Source organism: Littorina saxatilis, linkage group LG12 (assembly GCF_037325665.1).
Source record: "Littorina saxatilis isolate snail1 linkage group LG12, US_GU_Lsax_2.0, whole genome shotgun sequence".
Lineage (NCBI taxonomy): Eukaryota > Metazoa > Mollusca > Gastropoda > Littorinimorpha > Littorinidae > Littorina > Littorina saxatilis.
In genome coordinates this window covers 33,608,924-33,630,074 of record NC_090256.1, presented here as the reverse complement: position 1 = coordinate 33,630,074, position 21,151 = coordinate 33,608,924, and the positions used below count along the sequence as shown (strand labels likewise).

Here is a 21,151-nt window from a genome sequence, read left to right as displayed (position 1 = left end):
AAAAATGATGCATGTTTAAAGTCAATTTAGTAACTGCACTTCTCATGACCTGCCATCGAGGGGTTTAGCTAGTTTGGGGAAGTTACTTGTGTGGTACTTTGGGGGAAATAATGTATGTGGATGGAAGGGAAGCAACTGCACTTTTGGGGGATCAGTTGATGTAGTTGTCTCCCATGAGCAGTTAGAAGGAAATGAGGAAGGGATTTAAAGTTTGAAAACTAACTGCATCCTGACAACCCGGGCAGGCAAAGTGTGTCTGCCATGACCCCCTGATCCCCGTTGCAGTACTTTTTCTTGGCAATGTCCAATCTTATTTTTACAGAGATTTCACGAATCATGAATTCTCTTTTCCAGAGCTCTACTAAGTCATCATGATTGCGAAATAACTTACAGAGCAAAGATGCCATATGGTGTTAAAGGCAGTTTAATGGAGTGGAGGCTGAGTCTATTGATTGTGGCGGTGGTGTTGTTTTATGATGGCTATAGTGCTTGTTGTCGTTGACAGTCATTGCTGTTTTAGTGTCCAGCAATTAGCAGTCGTCAAACTGGCTTGGTGTCAGCTGTCCATCTGATGACGCTGATATACACAGTCAACTGCGCAATTCTCTTTGTGACAAACTTTGTAAAATGTGCATCTGTATACTAAAAAAAAAAAAACACACACACAAAATTATAATGTCCCAACAAACTGCCTCTATTTCCAGCTGAGAATAAAACAAGGTTAATCGATGCTGTTTGTCTTCTTGCCAAGCATGATGCCTAAAATATAGTCTAATGACAAACCAAAAGAAAGAACCAATATTTTCTTTTAATTTTGGAAATGCTGCAGCATTGGGAATGGGGTGGTAGGTACCACCTGACAATAAACAATTATCTGTAATCAATAGTAGTTCATTATATTTATGTGGTTTAGTGTTTTTGTATTGATGCTGATCCAAATTCATCCTCCCTCCTTTCCCAACATGTAGGGAGAGAGAAAGAGAGAGATAGTGCCAGTATCTGTCACCAAGATTTGTTTGTACTTCAGAGAGTGGTTTATTTATCCTGAAATGAACTAAATTGTTTCATATATATGGGTCATTCTCAGAAATGGTGGTACAAAGTGTTACATACAAAGTAAAAAATAAAGTGTCAAGAAATACAAAATAATTGTTTTTACTATGAAGTCTATTGTTTGCTATACATAATAATGCAAAAATTAGACAAAAAGAGTAATTGGTTGCTGAATAAGAGACGTTTTAAAGTGTTGTATTTACGTGATGAATGTTGTAACATGGAAACCAAATTCCAACTTTAAACCACCTAAGCCTTCAATCCTTTGTGCATTTTTTATCAGTTCTGCAGTATTTTTGTGTTCTACCCAACACATTCTAGTTATGAAAGGTAAGGACTTCAACTAATATTGGTAAAAAAATGACATTTGGAACAAAACTAAGGTGAATGTCGCAACACAGAAACGAAATGCTTGAACCACTTTCGGTTCCTGTGCGACAGACATGAATCTGCACTGTTTGGCCTTTCCTGCCGGCAAAACCCGTCTGACCCAAAATAACTACACAAAACACAATTCGTCAGAGTTTGCTGTATTTGTTGAAAGTTCCTGTTGCGTTCAGATTACCCATTTTAAGTACTTGATGAATGTCGAACATCGACGATCAGAGGATACGAAAACTTCTTGGCTGCTTTGTTCAGCTAAACTTCGCGCTTTGAGAGACTCTTTGCACTCGATATCCTTCCGACACTACATTGTCGCCATCCGCGGTGTGTAAGTTTGTGACAAAGCTTTGCAGGCTCGACAATTAAGTAAAAACCATCTTCAGTCGTAACGTAGGTCAGGAAACGACGCCATGAGTTTCAGCAAATGATATGATTCTGGTGTTTTCTGTGAATATTTGGCTGTGATTCAAAGGACTATTTTCTTGTTCGAACTTCCTGTGCGCCAAAGAGCTAAAAATAGCCGTGATGTGGCAAAGTCATGGAGCACATTGCTGTCCGATGTTCGCGCGTCGAGTCCGGATACGATGCGTTACGACATTCATAATTTTTTGTTCGAAGCCCGTAACTTCAAATTTAGCGTGAGTTTTTGCAAAGATGTATTGCTACGTCCAAGACTGAACTCCTGACTGTCGATTGCAGTAATTTGTTGGTGTTTGCATGTTTGCATTTAGCCATGATACTGAACATATTGGTGATCACGAAAGTCGTGTAACGCTTCGGCGATCCGGAAACGGCCGAACTTCGCAATTGAAAAGCACACAAAAACAACACCAACGTATAGAAACCATTTTTATTGACATACAACAATGCTTTAATGTCTCAGGAATAGATTCAGATGAAAAAAGTCGTGGTAGAAATAATTTTAATTTACTTTTTCATGATTTCAAATGTGTCACCCCTCTCACTCTCACTGTACCACCATTTCTGAGAATGACCCATATATATATTTCTGATGTTATTACCAGCTATTGTGTTTTCAGCGTAGCAATAGGGCCCTATTGCTACGATGAAAACACAATAGCGTTTATATAGCTATTCTGACATTAAATTCTGTGTTAAAATCATGTTTTTGTCAGCAACAAGTACCAGAATGGTCCATGTCGCTGATTGCAGACGACGGTTCCCTTTCCGCCTGAAGCCACGGAAATAACCGAACATTGAAAAACCCACGGACATGTATTACGGAGAAAACTCGAGATAACCGGATGTTTAGCTTTACGTCAATATGCTAGGAATCATATGACCTCATGACGTATCATGCTTGCCTACGTATATTGTATGTTTGAAAGTCTGACTTGTGAATTCGCGTGGTGAAGACTGCGGTAAATCTGTAGATGATAAGAGAACAAGGATTGTCTCAGAAGAAACGACTACATGTTTCAGACCGGTAACTTCATTTCAACATTGCACTATACAATGGATGTTCTATGTGACAGGAGAGTTTGCTGATTTTGTGTTAAACATTGGAGAGATCGTCTGCTAGAATCAGAGATAGGTCGCTTCAGATTGCAGCTTCTGGAAATTTGCAAGGTTTGTTGCCTGTTAAAGAACTGGATTTTACACGTAATGTATGTCATGTACAGTAAGCAACAACAAAAACACACACAAAGCAAATGGCATCGTCTGTCGACTAGTCACAGAAACAAACCTGGCGAGGTATGCGTGTACTTTATACACGTGGAAGCATGCGTCTTTGTTATCGACAATATGCTTTTGGATATTGAGTAAAATGGCCGACTTCTGCCGCATTATGCTTTGATGATCGGAAGAGACCATCCAATCACAGCCCCCGAATTCCCCCACGTGTTCATCAGAATAGCTATATATATATATATATATAATATTTATTTGTTCAATACCAGCACACATGCGCACACTGTTTTATTTCCATGTCCTTAGCACTCCTCCCCCCCAATCAGCTCTCTCCTAATTTGAGGACATTGCAACCCACTGAAACATGAACAGGTATTGGATATTGGAACATAACCATACACTGCTCAGTGATCCGACACAGAAACGTTCGATCAGTTCTGTGCATGACGTTAGCAGATGGTCACAGCTGTTGCTTTTGTTCTGGACTAACGACATCCATTTTTTTCTTGATGTTGTCAGCGTACAACAGTTGCTTTGTTAGGAAAGGGAGGGTGCATGAGGAGGGGGGGGGGGGGGGGATGGTGGGGGTGGGGAGGTAGGTGGGGGAGGGGGTAGAAAGGGGAATATGGGGGGAAGGGGTAGGGTAACAGTTTGGGGTGGGGGGGATTCTCAGAATTGATACTGTACTAGTAGTCTTTGTTGTTTTTGACTCACATGCGAAGCAAAAGTGAGTCTATGTACTCACCCGAGTCGTCCGTCCGTCCGTCCGGACGTCCGGAAAACTTTAACGTTGGATATTTCTTGGACACTATTCAGTCTATCAGTACCAAATTTGGCAAGATGGTGTATGATGACAAGGCCCCCAAAAACATACATAGCATCTTGACCTTGCTTCAAGGTCAAGGTCGCAGGGGCCATAAATGTTGCCTAAAAAACAGCTATTTTTCCCATTTTTCCCATTTTCTCTGAAGTTTTTGAGATTCAATACCTCACCTATATATGATATACTAGAGGAATACCCGGCTTCGCCGGGGTGAATCGCGAGACAGAGACAGACAGCGTGGCGGTTCATCACAATCACCTCTGCAAGCGAAGTCCTGTCAAACGGGATTGAGAATTTTAGAGCTTATTTCTTAGCCCTATATTATCTGTTGTGGCTTCTCAAATGCCAGAACATACAGACAGACAAAAGCCGCTAGACCCCATCACAAACAGAACTCTACAATCAACAGGTTTTTTCCCCCACACACACACACACAAACACACACACAGAGAAGCCGTATATATATATATGCATATCTGTATCTATAAATATATAGAGATAGGTGAGAGTGTATTTTTCGCGTGGCTATAAATTGATTCGACCTTTTCACTTTGACAGTAAGAACAACTTACGGGTGCAAGGGAAGCGTTCTGGACAGCGCAGTGACATTCTAAAAATAGTCACTCTCAGAAACGGGAATTTGGGGTGAACGGCGCGACAGAGACAGACAGCGTGGCGGTTTACCACAATCACCTTTGAATGGCGAAGTCCTGTCAAACGGGATTGAGAATTTTAGAGCTTATTTCTTAGCCCTATATTATCTACTGTGGCTTCTCACATGCCAGAACATACAGACAGACAAAAGCCGCTAGACCCCATCACAAACAGAACTCTATAATACATAGGTTTTTGCCTACACACACACACAAACACACACACACACAGAGAAGCCGTATATATATATGCATATCTGTATCTATAAATATATAGAGATAGGTGAGAGTGTATTTTTCGCGTGGCTATAAATTGATTCGACCTTTTCACTTTGACAGTAAGAACAACTTACGGGTGCAAGGGAAGCGTTCTGGACAGCGCAGTGACATTCTAAAAATAAATAGTAACTTACAACTGAACGGGAAAGCCACACGAAGGAAGGGAGATAAACGCCAAACACTGGAGAAGATAAGGAAGAGTTACTTATAATGGTGAAATGAACACAAAAACGAACATGAGTTTAGCGCTGCGCGCTGAGAGCACGTGTTGAAATATCTCATCGATGATATTGTGTCCGGGGTGTAGCTGAATACGGTGTCCAAATTTGAAAAAGAACCACCGAGAACTTTGGCGTTGTGATGTGGTGTAGCGGCTATGGTGTGTCGGTATGGGGGCCCGGGTAAGCTGAGGTGGAACCAAAATAGCTGAGGTGGAACCAAAATCGGTTCCGCGCTGCGCGCTGAGAGCACGTGTTGAAATATCTCATCGACCAGGTTGTGTCCAGGGTGTACCTGAATATGATCACCAAATTTGAAACAGATCCATCGAGAACCTTGGCCGCGCATCGCGCACAGACACACAGACACACAGACACACAGACACTAGTCGTATATATATATAGATAGGGCAAAGTAAGCCCCATCTTTTGATACCAGTTTGGTTTACCTTGCTTCAAGGTCAAGGTCACAGGAGCTCTTCAAAGTTGGATTGTATACATATTTTGAAGTGACCTTGACCCTGAACTATGGAAGATAACTGTTTCAAACTTAAAAATTATGTGGGGCACATGATATGCTTTCATCATGAGACACATTTGGTCACATATGATCAAGGTCAAGGTCACTTTGACCCTTATGAAATGTGACCAAAATAAGGTAGTGAACCACTAAAAGTGACCATATCTCATGGTAGAAAGAGCCAATAAGCACCATTGTACTTCCTATGTCTTGAATTAACAGCTTTGTGTTGCATGACCTTGGATGACCTTGACCTTGGGTCAAGGTCACATGTATTTTGGTAGGAAAAATGTGTAAAGCATGCGAGTCGTATGGGCTTTGCCCTTCTTGTTTCAGTGGATGTATTGAAGACATTAATATGCAGTAGATCATTTGATGTAGTTTTCTCTCAGTTCCATACAATGGAACCCACCTTTCCAGACCCCTGATTTAAGACATTGTCCCTTGTAGGGCCCTACTTTCTCAGATTGTTGGTGTTCATTACATAGATCTGTAATTGAATCACATCCATTTTTAGACCCTAATTCTCTTTTAGACTTGATTTTTCTTAATGAGGGGGGGGGGGGGGGGTACCAGTGAACTTGGAAGTACTTTCTTTATCACTCCTCACGTGGTCGGCAGGGGCAATTAATTCATATACTGATACAGCATATTCATTCGCAAATTACACACAGGATTGGCAATGATCAAACCATTTCATGTGATTGGTTCGCAAGGCCATGTTCCTTTGAAGTGTATGTGTATCGAAGTTACTGCATGAGTTCATTGCAGGCATCCTGTTTTTAATATACGGGAATCCAGATGTCTGTCCAGACATTGTAAAGGATATTTCTGTGTGGCTAGTGATGTTTGTGAGTGTGCTGTGAGTGGAACTTGCACAGCTTGATTAAACAGCCTGTGGATTTTCAGCAAGAAGCTGACTTTGTCAGTATACTTTGTCAGTATACAGACGGAAAATGTTGAACTGTAGGGACTATTTTTTGGAATACTGATCATTTGTGTGAGTGAAAAAACATGTATGGCAGGAGAATCCTGAGTTTTGAAATGCAGTGTCTGTGAGGTATTTCAGTATTTGTGTTTACATTTGACCAAATATTTTGCAGCAAAAAACATGATGGTAAGAGTTGTGTAGGTCCTTGAAATGTTAGTGGAAAAGCTGTTTGTGAGGCTGAAGACTGATCCAAGTAAGGCTTGTTTTATAACGTAATTGTGGCACCTTTCCAGTTCAAAACAGAGAGACTAGCAAAAGTAACATGACCTACGAGCCTCCACTTTCTTTACTCATTCTTCCTTCCTTTAATTATGTGTCTTCAAGGAACCAGTTGGGCTGTGGTTGTGATCACCAAGCTCAACAGATAGTTTGGTTAATGAAACCCTCCAGTAAAGATGTTCATGGTTTGCTGTTCATTTATACATCAAACTATTGATTTCATAAAGATATTGTTCCGCAAATAGGCATTACAGTTTGCGTCATCAGTTTCTGAAAGGAAAAGGATATCAAGCGTACAAAAATAAATATTAGCATGGGAGGAAATATTGTGGGGAGCATTAGCATTATCTTAATTCACAGTTGATAAGTCATGGCTTTAAGCATGCATAAGAGCAGCCAGAGTGCATTTTATTCCAATGGAATCTGCTTTCTAGGACCTTCAAAAACTTAACATGATTAGGTCTTAAAGGGGGAAATCTAAACGTGGCAGTAAAACTTCATTTATAGATGTCATCTTGAACAGAAAATCTGGAGGTTTCAAAACTATAGGGCTTTAGATAAGGGGGGGGGGGGGGGGAGGGAGTCTTATGTCTTATAACAGGGTGGGTGGCCGAGTGGTAACGCACTTGCGCTCGGAAGCGAGAGGTTGCGAGTTCAACCCCGGGTCAGGGCGTGAGCAATTTTCTCCCCCCCTTTCCTAACCTATGTGGTGGGTTCAAGTGCTAGTCTTTCGGATGAGACGAAAAACCGAGGTCCCTTCGTGTACACTACATTGGGGTGTGCACGTTAAGGATCCCACGATTGACAAAAGGGTCTTTCCTGGCAAAATTGTATAGGCATAGATTAAAATGTCCACCAAAATACCCGTGTGACTTGGAATAATAGGCCGGGAAAAGTAGGATATGCGCCGAAATGGCTGCGATCTGCTGGCCGATGTGAATGCGTGATGTATTGTGTAAAACAATCCATCTCACACGGCATAGATAAATCCCTGCACCTTGAATATGTGCGCGATATAAATTGCATAAAATAAAAACAAAAAAAATCAATCCCTGCGCTTAGAACTGTACCCACGGAATACGCGCGATATAAGCCTCATATTGATTGTTTGATAAGAGGATGTCTGAAAAGGGTGGGGGGTTCCACTGTAGTGTGAAATGCTTGCGTGGGTTTGACATTGTGAAGCATTGCTGGCATTGTTTTCCTTGGATGGCAGCTGTTTGTGTAAATGGGATGTGCATCAGACCAGCATGCTAGCCAGTACTGTGATCTGTTTCGATTCCTTCGCCATGCAAAAATCAACTGAACAGTTTTATCCTAGCTTTGCGTAAGGTAGCGAGGCTTTGTGTTATTGCCAAGGTGTAGTCGTGTTTGTGTTAATGATTCTGATCTGGTAAGGGTGTGCATTCTTATGAGATAAAAGGAAAATATTGCAGGTTCATTAGCTGGTGAGGCCAGAACTGCAGAACAAATACCTATTGATTGATCTTTCATTAATGTGTGTGGTAATCTCTTACTAAATGCTGCACTGTCATTAGGACATCTAAATTAATATAAAAACGTGTGTCACACTCACAAGGATAAGTAAATAAAGACCATTTTGGCATAAAATGATATATGCTGAGTCAAGGGCATATTAATTCACATACGCAATTGTATAAGGAGGTTTAAGTAAATAAGGACAATTTGGTGTGTGTAAATTGCCAAAAACAGTAGCCACTTCAAATTGTTTCAGTAACAATTACAGAAACATATCTTCTTGACAGTTTTCAGTATAGAACAAACAACAAGCAAAGAGTATTAACAAAAAACTTACTTCAAAGATGGCATTCTGAAGATGAAAATTGAAAGTTTTACCCTCACTGGCATTTTATGAACAAGCGATGACAATTGCTTCAAGTTCCAGCATACAAGTATCGCGGCATATTTTGCAGAGCTGATCAGTGACCTCTCTCCCATGATAAAATGGCTCAAATATGATTACGGTACCGTACTTTTCGGACTATAAGGCGATACTTTTTAAAATTTTTACATTTAGTCAAGTTTTGACTAAATGTTTTAACATAGGGGGGGAATTGAGACGAGGGTCGTGGTGTTTGTGTGTGTCTGTGCGTGTGTGTGTGTAGAGCGATTCAGACCAAATTACTGGACCGATCTTTATGAAATTTTACATGAGAGTTCCTGGGAATGATATCCCCGGACTTTTTTTTCTTTTTTTCGATAAATACCTTTGATGACGTCATATCCGGCTTTTTGTAAAAGTTGAGGCGGCACTGTCACACCCTCATTTTTCAATTGATTGAAAATTTGGCCAAGCAATCTGCGACGAAGGCCGGACTTCGGTATTGCATTTCAGCTTGGTGGCTTAAAAATTAAATAATGACTTTGGTCATTAAAAATCTGAAAATTAAAAAAAAATTATAAAACGATCCAAATTTACGTTCAACTTATTCTTCATCATTTTCTGATTCCAAAAACATATAAATATGTTATATTTGGATCAAAAACAAGCTCTGAAAATTAAAAATATAAAAATTATGATCAAAATTAAATTTTCGAAATCAATTTAAAAACACTTTCATCTTATTCCTTGTTGGTTCCTGATTCCAAAAACATATAGATATGATATGTTTGGATTAAAAACACGCTCAGAAAGTTAAAATGAAGAGAGGTACAGAAAAGCGTGCTATATCTTTCTCAGCGCAACTACTACCCCGCTTTTCTTGTTAATTTTACTGCCTTTGCCACGAGCGGTGGACTGACGATGCAACGAGTATACGGTCTTGCTGAAAAATTGCATTGCGTTCAGTTTCATTCTGTGAGTTCGACAGCTTGACTAAATGTTGTATTATCGCAATACGCGACGTGACTTGTTTTTCACTTAAAATCGTGGGGTCGCCTTATACACGACATCGCCTTATTCTCGGATAAAATAGGTTTCACGAGCACTGTGAACTTGAAATCAATGAGCAACTTACAACCATTTAAGTGAACACAATTCAAGCAATGTTGATCGCCGAAAAAATTACCTGAACAATAGTTGCGTTGAAACACGACAGTCGACAGTCGGTCTCTTGACACTTCAACTTGCACTTCGACTTTGTCACTGTCAAAATGCCGAAAACGAGGAGAGCTTCATACGACGCTGCCTTCAAGATTAATGCCATCGATCTTGCGATACGACTGGAGAGCAACCGAAAGGCAGCTTTCGAACTAGGCCTGAACGAATCCATGGTTTGCAAATGGCGTAAACAGAGAGATCAGCTGTTGGGAAGTAAAAAGTCACGATGTTTTTCCTCATTTTTTTCTTTTTCTTTCATGCCGTCGCCTTATGCACGACACTATCGCCTTATCCATGACATCGCCTTATTCTAGGATTTTTTCAGTTTTATTTTTAAAAGTAGGGGGTGCGCCCTATACACGGCAGCGCCTTATAGTCCGAAAAGTACGGTACTCATGTAGCCTTTGAACACTTGGCTTTGTCACCTATTATGTTTTTAGGGCAGTCACTTCCCTCTCTCTTTATTCATGTGTAAGTTGAGAAAGGTCAGATGCTCATATGTGAGTGCTAACATTTTGGTTAAAGGGATATGATTTTTGCCTTGAAAGCATTGCTTTCAGTGAGTCTGAATACCATTTCTGCGTAGGTATTGGCTATGATTATGGAATTATCAGGGGGAACATTTTGATCAGTCATTCAGTGTCTAAATAAATGAAACCGATAAATGCCAGTTTTCATATACTGATCATTTTACTTTATATTGAGCACACAATTTTGTTTGGAAAACCATGGAAACCATTTGCATCATTTCAATTTCTTGAATTACATATTATTGCAACAACTTATTCACTGTTATCAGGTACTGTTTGCAAAATTAATTCCAAAAGGCAGGGACACATGTAACGGCTGCTTTGAAATAAAACGTGAGCTTGACTTCAAAAGTGTAAATGCAAACCACTTTTCGCGGTTGACAAAAACTGTGCCAAGGTTAGCAGCCATTATAGATTCAGAACATCAACATGAGTCTTTTTTTGACATAGTCAACAAGTGAAAAATGAAAGAACTGCAAGAGGAAATGAGAAACTTGGCATCAGAGCCACAGTCGATTTGGAGATGGATGTTGGTAATTGTAGTCAGGACCAGCAATTAGTTACATAGTTGCAATCATTTGAATATATTATCTTTGGGCTTCAAGCAGGTGGCTGCAGGGAAAGCTGAATGGCATTGTGGGCTGACACAGCCTAACTGTATAACTCATGTTGGACTGCATGGTCATTGGCAGGTGGTACATGTAGCTTGACGTCAAGTAATGTCACATTTCTCTCACAGGGTGTTAATTAATGAGAGCACTGACCGACGTGAGCGTGTCTTACTGTTTATCATACTTCAACATTGGATTTTGAAATGTGAATTTTGTGGTGGTGTCTGAGAAGCCTTGGTACCATGCGCAGTCTCTGAAAGTGAATTCTGTGAAGCCTTGATACCAGTCTCTCTCTAAAAGTGGTTTCTGTGAGTGTGAAGCAAGCTGGTACCTGAGTCTCTGAACATGGTTTCTAGATATATGCAGGGTTAAGAAAAACAAAGAGGGGTGTGTCCACTTTCAACAGAATTGAACACTCGACGCACACTTTGAGCAGCATGTATGTGGATTATCTTTAGAAGAAAGAAAGAGAAGAAAGTGAATGGAGAAAAACAAAGAAAAGAGCCATGTGATTTGTAGTACACATGTTCTAATAGCCTGCAGGCTAATACCGTATCAGCATTAACCGGTAATTACCGGTATTTTACCGGTTGAAATGAGAAAATACCGTAACAAAATTGGCTGCCTGTATGACCTACCGGTTGATTTTTAAAACTATCGGTTTTTTTTTGCTGGTAAAACAACAAAACCAGTACTCTGAGTTGGACTCTTACTGGTTCCAATGACCAGCCTACCGTTTTTTTCTGGACTGTTTGCATCTTAAAAGTTTGCGTACCGGTTTGAAAAATTACTAGCCGCGTAGCGCCATCACTGTAATAATTATAGTCTCTGAATATATTTGACTTTGAATATATTCTCTTGTAGTTGGGGCAAATTAAAGAAGGGACTGTGTGTTTAGAGAGTTTTTTGATGGACTGTGAGGCATTCATTTTGAACGGTTTCCTCTGGTTTTATAGCAGCATTATTTTCCCAATCTAAAGTTAAACTGCTCAAATCCAAGTACTTGAAAAATTATTGTCGTACAGTATAAGTACTTGAAAATTACTGTGATAGTTTCTGAGTCAGAGTCGTCGTTTCCGTTGGCAATTAAAGCTCCTGGATGCATAGACTGACTACCACAGTAAAGACATTCTAGGGGGGGGGGGGGGGGGGGTTGTCTTTTTCTTGAAGTGTTTGTGCATGCATTGCTGCCGCTAGACTCTGCATAGCCGTTGCATATTATGAGTGTCGGCAGCTTGGGGTTTGTCCAGTAGTATAAGTGTTCTTGCTGATTTTCTCAAAACTTGACTTTATTCAGTTCACGTCAGCTTTAAGCTGTTTTTACTAACTTGTACTGGTGGTTTTGTGAAGCAGTAAGAGGTGGGGGTTGACAGCAACTGCATACCCTGAGCAGAGCACAATGGTTGTGACATGTCAGATTTATTGGAAATCTTTGCCAGGCCTCTTCGCTGTGGATTTTTAGCTACCTGTATATTCTTGTTCAGCCATGCAAATTAAGAATACAGGAAGGATATACTACTGCATCGCAAGTGTGATCTTTGTGGGGTTTTTTTTGTCGTGGTATCTGCAGTAGGTACTAGGTACATGTATAACCAACTGTGTTTTTTTCAAATTCTTCATGCATTGATTTTTTTAAATCTTCACTCTAAAACTATCTTTTTGGAAGTTGAAATTCATTTAAATAAAGAGAAATTATGGCCGCTGTGTATTTTTTCAATTTTTTTCAAACACAGGTTGTGCACCATGAAAACAGTATTCACTCAAAACAGGGGACACGCCTTTTGCTAGAAAAATATGTACACTTCATGAAAGAAAGTCGTAAAGAAAGTTTCACACAATCGTTTGTGATCAGGAAAACTTTTGTGCACCAAATTTCTTTCAATGTGTCTAGTTTTCTTGATTTATAATGTTGAACATTTCTGAAAGTTTTTAAAACAGACTATAGTTTTTGAAAAAGACTTTGGTGTATTTTTAGGTTATGAACAATTCTGTATGAGGCTAGAGATGGCTTTCCCGATCTAACGTATAAAAGAACCCATTGTTATTCAGCAAAATAAGAAATTTTCCGGATTACAGTGGTTTCATTGTTTGTAAATCCACTTGATGAACATTGTTGTGAAAACAAATTCCAACATCTTTTGACGTCATGAAATTACGTAAGCATTTGATCGAAATTGAAAGTGACTGAGATGGCTCTAAATGGCTCTGAAGTAGCAAAGTAGGTGTGTTTGATCTGCATTTTGAAGTTTTTCGCACACTCTGGTGCTAATTCAAGTGATCCGAACGGTAAGATTAACGATAGAACCACCAAGAAATCGTATTTTCAGCAGAGTGCACTCTAATTTTCAAGTCTCGATGATTGTGATTATTTTTTGCAGAAAAAATATTCAACAAATAAAGGTTACGAATTCTTCAAAATTGATGTGCAGTTCGAGGCTGATGTCTGTTCTTTAATTGTAGGTCAGTTTTTAACACCAAAAACAACATCAGAGACACGTTCAAACTGCCTTTCTGCACAAGGTGAAAGCCTGTTATTTTGTCTCCCTGTTTTGGGGACTTTCGATTTTTTGCGAGAGTTACCTCTTCTTTGCTTGGTTATGTCTATATCTGCAGGATTCTGCTTGTTGTGAGGTTTTGGTCATCTGAGTGTGTGTTGGTCAAGCAATTCTTGTGTGGCAAAGGTGAAGTTCATCCTGAAAAATGAAAATCTATTTGAAGGAAAATAAAAGGGCAAGAGTTCAGATCTGTGAAGTGGAATTTCTGTTTTAGAATGCACAATAGAAAGAAAAACATGAGAAAGATGCAGAAAATCAGAGAGGTATACATGTAATAAATCAGGGAATTAAACTGTGAAAGTCATTGAAAAGATAACATTGATTTACTTATGGAAGCGATAAAATTACAAGAGTTACATTTTTGTTCTTTGAAATGTAAGTTGTCTAATTGAACATGAACTCAGGACTCAGTATAAACCAGAAAGAGACCTTTAGATAATAATATGTGAAGTTTGGGATTCAGCTTATTAATAAGATGTAACCTAGACTGAGGATGATTGGCATTGCACTTATTGGTGTTGGTGTGAATGAAAAATGTGTTTCCATGGAAATAATAAATATTACAGTTTAACTTTGGCTTCTGAACTGGAATACCTCGCTACCACTTCAGAGATGTGTATCATCTAAAATAGTACATGTAGTGATTTGAGATCTCAGAACTGCCACCATGTTCAAAAAGTTTGGGAAGAATAAAGATGGTCATGAAAGTGACAGTGGTAAGGACAAAACATCCTCTGAAAGTGGAGAGAAGAAAGGGAAAAATGCAGAAGACAAAAAGAAGAAAAAGAAGGGCAAAGATGATACAACAGACAGCCGTGAGGAGGAAAAAGAACTTATGTCTGCTATGAGTGTTGGAAGGAAGAAGAGGAACCGGGATACCGTGGACCAGGAAAGCATAACAGATTTTCAGGTAACTCATTCAGACTTTTAGCAGTAAACAACTGTGGGGGGTGTGTACGATCTGGCAGTAATACATTCAAACCTGACTGTAACAGCCACCTATTAGAGACCAACGAAAAGTGGTCTTTATAGATAAGTGGTTGCTATGAAAAGGTGAATTATATTGAGAGAAAAATCGTTGGGGGTCCTTTGTGGTGGTCCTAATTGGCAGGTGTTCATTATCGAGAGGTGGTCGCCAGGGCAGGTTCGACGGTTATAAGAAATCATGGCTTGATTTTTATCCTTATTGGTTCTTTTCTTTTCTCTTTTCAAGCCATGTATGACTTAAGTGTATGTCATGTATGAAATAATTTGTCTCCTCAAAATAACATTTATATGCCAGAAAGACTAAAGCATAAGCAAAACATGTTTATACAACTCCTGCAATGCAACCGAGGGGTGGATTAAATCTAGTTGATTATTTTTAGACAAGTGAGAAATTAGAACGAACTACTTTGATTAAACCCAAAAATCACACGTGGATTATTCGAAGTAAGAATAAAGAGGGCTAAAAAATAATCAACACTAGAATTTATTTTTAGAACATTTGAAACCCAGACGATTGGACCCTGTTGCGGAAGAATACGTACAATGTTGACTCAAAACTGTAACAACAATGGCTGACGTGTATGCCTAGTCGACAGACAATGCCATTTGCTTTGTGTGTGTTTTTGTTGTTGCTTACTATAACTGTACATGACATACATTACGTGTAAAATCCAGTTCTTTAACAGGCAACAAACCTTGCAAATTTCCAGAAGCTGCAATCTGAAGCGACCTATCTCTGATTCTAGCAGACGATCTCTCCAATGTTTAACACAAAATCAGCAAACTCTCCTGTCACATAGAACGTCCATTATATAGTGCAATGTTGAAATGAAGTTACCGGTCTGAAACATTTAGTCGTTTCTTCTGAGACAATCCTTGTTCTCTTATCATCTACAGATTTACCGCAGTCTTCACCACGCGAATTCACAACAGTCAGACTTTCGAACATGTATACAATCTACGTAGGCAAGTATGATACGTCATGACGTCATAGGATTCCTAGCATATTGACGTAATGCTAAACATCCGGTTATCCCGAGTTTTCTCCGTAATACATGTCCGTGGGTTTTTCAATGTTCGGTTATTTCCGTGGCTTCATGCGGAAAGGGAACCGTCGTCTGCAATCAACGACATGGACCATTCTGGTCCTTGTTGCTGACAAAAACATGATTTTAACACAGAATGTAATGTCAGAATAGCTATATAAACGCTATTGTGTTTTAATCGTAGCAATGGGGTCCGATATTTAGACGAGACAAGTATAATGCCGACGAGTCGGAGACTAAGAATAAAGTAAAAGAATAGGGACTATTTGAATGACGCGCATTTGACACTCTGAGTGATTAGGCTGAAATGAAATTGCGTACAAAATGTCGTCTGCATGACTGCATGTTCGACCCGTGTTGGTCGTTGTATAAATAGCTTAAACAATGACAACTCGTTGATTACTGGAAAATAAACCACTCGTGGGTATTTGCAGCCGCTTGGTAATTCACTCGTGTGCTCCGCACACTCGTGAATTACCAAGCGGCTGCAAATACCCACTCGTGGTTTATTTTCCAGTAATCAACTCGTGGTCATTGTTTAAGCTCTATTTACAGCATACTCATGAGACAAACCTGAGAAAAATCTAAAGATAAAATTGTTGGGGGGGGAAAGTGGAAGAGGGAGGTGGGGGGGGGGGGGGGTGTTAGTCAAAAGATTATCAGTCTTTTCTTTCTACACTTGGTTATTGTTTTTCAATGTTTGTGGAAAAATCCTACACATTACTGTGAGTCTGTGTGCATTTAACCCGATTTCTACATACACCTGGTTATGGAATATCTGGATACCGCCCCTATGCAATATCAAATGGATCGTGCTAGATACATGTATTTTAATTCAGACAAATTGTGAAACACTAGTTCACTGATGTGGAAAAACAAATTTAGAGGAAAATGTACCAAAGCTTTAATTAGTGTGTCAAATTTAATTAGTGTGTCAAATTTCCTCTGGTCGAAAGTGAAACCTCATTAAAGGGGTGGATATGTGGGTGTTGTTGTCATAGGTCTGTGTACCCCATGGGAGATTGACTCCTGTGTATACATTGTGTAGATAAAAAGTGATTGCAACATCTTTTGGAAGGGATCCAAAAGTTGAAAGTTTTATGTTTGCCTGCACTTTTACACACTGTTGTCTGGCGGACAAATCAAATCGTTGAGTGGGGGTGAGGGTTTAATAGGGTTTTGTTCACAGTGTGTGGGATTTGTGGGGGTGTTAAGTGCTGCCATCATTTTCATTGTTGTTGTGATGATACTTTAGTGTGTGTAGATCAATGCAAAAATATGTGTTGTTTGTCTTCTAAAGTTAGAAAACAACTTTCACAGAGACACACACACACACACACACACACAAACACAAACACAGCCAACACAAACACACACACACACACACACACACACACACACACACACACACACACACACACACACACACACACACACTCACACAATAGATATGTTATAGATATGGTCTGTGTTGCTTCTTTTTTACATTGTAAAGTTTTGACTAAATATTTTAACATAGAGGGGGAATTGAAACGAGGGCTGTGGTGTATGTGTGTCTGTGTGTGTGTGTGTGTGTGTGAAGAGCGATTCAGAGTAAACTACTGGACCGATCTTTATGAAATTTGACATGAGAGTTCCTAACAATTTCTTCTTATTTGTCATTATTTGCTGATTCCAAAAACATATAAATATGTTATATTCGGATTAAAAACAAGCTTTGAGTTTGAAAATTAAAAATATAAAAATTATGATTAAAATTAAATTTCCGAAATCGATTTAAAAACCATTTCATCTTTTTCCTTGTTGGTTCCTGATTCCAAAAAATATAGATATGATATGTTTGGATGAAAAATCACGCTCAGAACAAGCGGTGGACAGATGATGCTACGTACAAATATACGGTCTTGTGGAAAAAATGCAGTGCGTTCAGTTTCATTTTGTGAGTTCGACTGAGCTTGACTAAATGTTGTATTTTCGCCTTACGCGACTTGTTTTTTACTTTCTATTATTTGATTTTATGTTTTGTTGTGAAGTTTTGTGCTTTGTTGTCTTGTTTTGCAATGTTTTGTTTGGTAATAGGTCACATCAAAAATATTTTGCATGGATGAAATCCATACCTCAGGCATCTGTTGCCTTCCAAACGTGCGTCAGTGACCGACTTCACCTTTGTGAAAATGCCGTCACTGAAATTGTGAAATGAGATGGGGGAGAAAGAGAAACAGAAGAAAATATTGATTGTACAGTCAGTTGGCTTTCGCTTTTGTGAGTTACTTTTGATGCAGGTGAATAAGTGTATGACATCAAAATATTTCTGTGTAGACTATACTACTACTAGACCAGTGTTGGTTTCTATGGTTTGCTGCCTAAGGTGACGCCACCAGTAATTGATTTCCATTCAGTCTAAGTCTCATTGTGTCTGTGTATCGCCATCTGAAACAGTTGCAGTACATGTCCAAGAATGTAGCAGTTGTCCCAACAGCCAGTACATTTATGATGGTATTGCACAGCCTGTGCTTGTTCAGTTGTTGCAACAGGTGGTTCTGATGGAAATGAAACAGGGGCTGGTTACCGTACTCAATACAATAAAAGCTTACGGTTTACATTGTGCTGTACTGCCAGCTGAGTACAGTACAAACCTATTGGTTCTATTAGTTCTATTTGTATCATTTATAGTCCTTACCAAATTCAGGCTGCTTTGGGAAATTGAGCTGCTATATGTACACCGGCTATGGGGCTCTAACATGTACCAATTTATTTTATTTTCCTGCAGGCGTGTATTCGTGTTTCCAAGCCCTATGTAGTCTTCCTTTTGATAAAAGGACACCTCCCAATAATGATTTCTACTGTGATTTTGGTCTGTGAACTTGATTAAGGTATATATCTACCATGAGAAGACTCCTGCACGGTATACAGACACTTTTGTGTGGTCCCATTGGGGTCATCAGAGGTAGCAGTGTGCATTGTGCTGTGCCAGTTTACCATGAACATTTTCACTTTACGGACAGCTCTATCTAGGCAGCTAGTGCCCAATTGTTACCTCTAGAGTCCTTTGCTGTTCGAACAATTCCAACCCTGCATGGGGTCACTGGTACCCATTTTCAGCTGGGTTGAGGCTGGAGAGCGGTTTGAACAATGGGAGATTTGTATTACCCTTTTTGTAATTTTGCAGAAGTTCGTTTTGTTGAATATTATCGTCTAAAAGCATGACTTGTTTCACTGTCATACCTCTGTGTATATTCATTAGATTTTAAGTGCATATGTTCTTGTTAAAACTGTGAGTGGGGGCCCTTTTATCGGAGAGTGTACAGTAGTGGGGAGTCTATCCTTCACATAGCTTCAGTGCAACAGCTGTGTTATTGTGGGCTGGTCATGGTTAAACATGATCTGATCATCATCTGCACATTACGCCCGGTGTCCTTTGTCTGTACTGTAGACACACCCGAGGACTGCATTTCTTTTCTTCTTTTTTTTTTGTTGTTTTTCTTTTTTTTTGGGGGGGGTCTCTTAAAGTCCCAGTGAATGGTAGTTGTTGTTTTTGATCACTAGTTTTCATGCAATTGCCCCAGTAAGTTATTCACAGACGCTGCTCAGTGCTTAATATTTGGACTGCTTACCAAATCATCATTTTTTTCCACTCGCCCCCCCCCCCCCCCCCCCTCCCCCGACCCTTTCCTCTATGTTCTTTTTTCCCCTTTGCTTCGCTGTTTTCTTTGCCCAGAGAGCCTGAGCAACAGAATTTTAGAATCAACACCAGAAAGGAAATGTCATGTAAAAGCATATTTGATTTTGACATAATTTCACTTGATGCTTGATTTGACTTTGACATTTATCATCAATTTTTAAACGAATATGTCAACATGGCAGCACGTAAGCCAAGAGAGTGGGATCTGCCTAAATAGGGTACCATATAGAACTTTAATTATTTTGCTGGTTACAATCAGTGAGACCTGAGAGCTCAACAGTTTTACACATCAAAAATACCTCCAAACTTGGGGTCCACACATTAATTCAATTTTTTGCAGTTTAAAGGCACAGTAAGCCTCCCGTAAACAACCACAGATACTGTCAGGCTTTTACACACAGTACAAACACCCTTTCATTTAAACACTCACCGCTTGAGAACATTCTAGGTGCCCTCCGTAAAGAGCGAGCAATTTTCAAAGAATTTATTCTTGCGTGGTTTATTTTACCTCTGAGCCATCGTGAACCCGTGTAATCCAGTTTCCCTTTTTTCACAATTTAGCCGCCAGTTTGTTATTTCAATGCAAATCTCTGTAAGCTTATATGCAATAGGACGTTATTGTGTATACATGTACCTTTGAATCTGAAATGCAACATTGAAACGGCTGCGAACTAGAGCAGTGGCGATTAACGGTTCAGAGGAACTGGCGCCAGGCAGCGTCGTCTGCTACAAGAACCACGACCTTGTGTGACCCTGCTTCTGGGCTATCTTTTTTTAAACTTTCAAAACTTCGTATTGTTCTGATCTTGTCTTGATGAAAAAAGATTTCTTTTATGATTTAAGAATGTTTGTGTAACAAGCTGTCAATTTATTATTTAGATTTCAAAAGTTAGGTCAGAAGCGCAAAAAAGCACCGTGCAAAATTAATTCTTTGAAAATTGCTAGCTCTTTACGTAGGGCACCTAGGATGTTCCCGTTCAGTGAGCGTTCAAATGGAAGGGTGTTTGTACTGTGTGTAAAAGCCTGACAGTATCAGTGATGGTTTACGGGAGGCTTACTGTGCCTTTAACACATCAAAATTACCCAAAAATTGATGCTTGTGTGGTTTAATTGGGGGTTACCAGGGGGTATGATAGGGGGTGGGGGCATAGGAGGGGGGGGGGGGGGATGATGGTCGGTTGGGGCAAGGGTCCTGGGTGTCTCAGGTTAGTCTCGTAATTATCTTAAATAAACTAAAATTCCTTTAGAGTTTCATTTTGTATTCTAGCTGGTCAGCAGCCCAGTTGAAAAAATTATCTTGCAGTTTTATACACACAATGAATGTGAAATGACTTTTCAGTGTAGTGTGAATGAAAAATGCTTGGGGTGTTAATTAGCTTTAGATACGTGTTATGCAAAACTAGCACATGGCAGCTAGCCCATAAAACAGTAGTTTTGAATCAATGTGCTACCTGAAGCAGATGGCTTTATCCTACAATGTGATGAGTCCAGAGCTTAATTGTTGGAGTCTATAGTGAAAGTGTTCATACTTGTGCAGTTTTGTCACTGTTTCAAACGTATTAATTAACTTGTAACAGCAATGATGCAGTAAAGATTGTGCAAGAAGAAGTGCAGATGAGTTGAAAGACAGTACGTTCAAAGCGTCTGACCTTGGAGTATGATTTCACTTGGCTCTTTTTGTCAGGTTTGTTGTGTGTATTTCCTAGTATAAGGCGAGTATGGTTTTAGTTAATTTGGACATATGTTATACCTATGTGTGGTGGGTTTCTTGGCACATGTAAAGTTGCTAGCCTCAGGCTACAGGGATGTTGATAGGATAAGATTTATTTTCTTTGGCAAATTTGCCAAAATGGCAACGAAAGCAATTTTCAGAATGTTTTATCAGT

At 39.5% G+C, this 21,151-nt stretch overlaps 1 protein-coding gene across 2 annotated transcripts in view; it reads left to right on the top strand.

Annotated features, from left to right (window-relative positions):
* Window positions 1-21,151, top strand: part of LOC138981787 (myoferlin-like) — a 128,037-nt gene that overhangs the window by 20,807 nt on the left and 86,079 nt on the right. The window contains exon 1 of one of the 2 annotated variants that reach the window (XM_070354867.1): window positions 14,194-14,460. The exons of the other annotated variant lie outside the window; for it this stretch is intronic. Within the exon in view, the coding sequence (XP_070210968.1) occupies window positions 14,218-14,460 (243 nt within the window). The 5' untranslated portion in view covers window positions 14,194-14,217. Of the gene's footprint in view, window positions 1-14,193; window positions 14,461-21,151 lie in introns of those variants that run through there. 2 annotated transcript variants of the gene reach the window in all.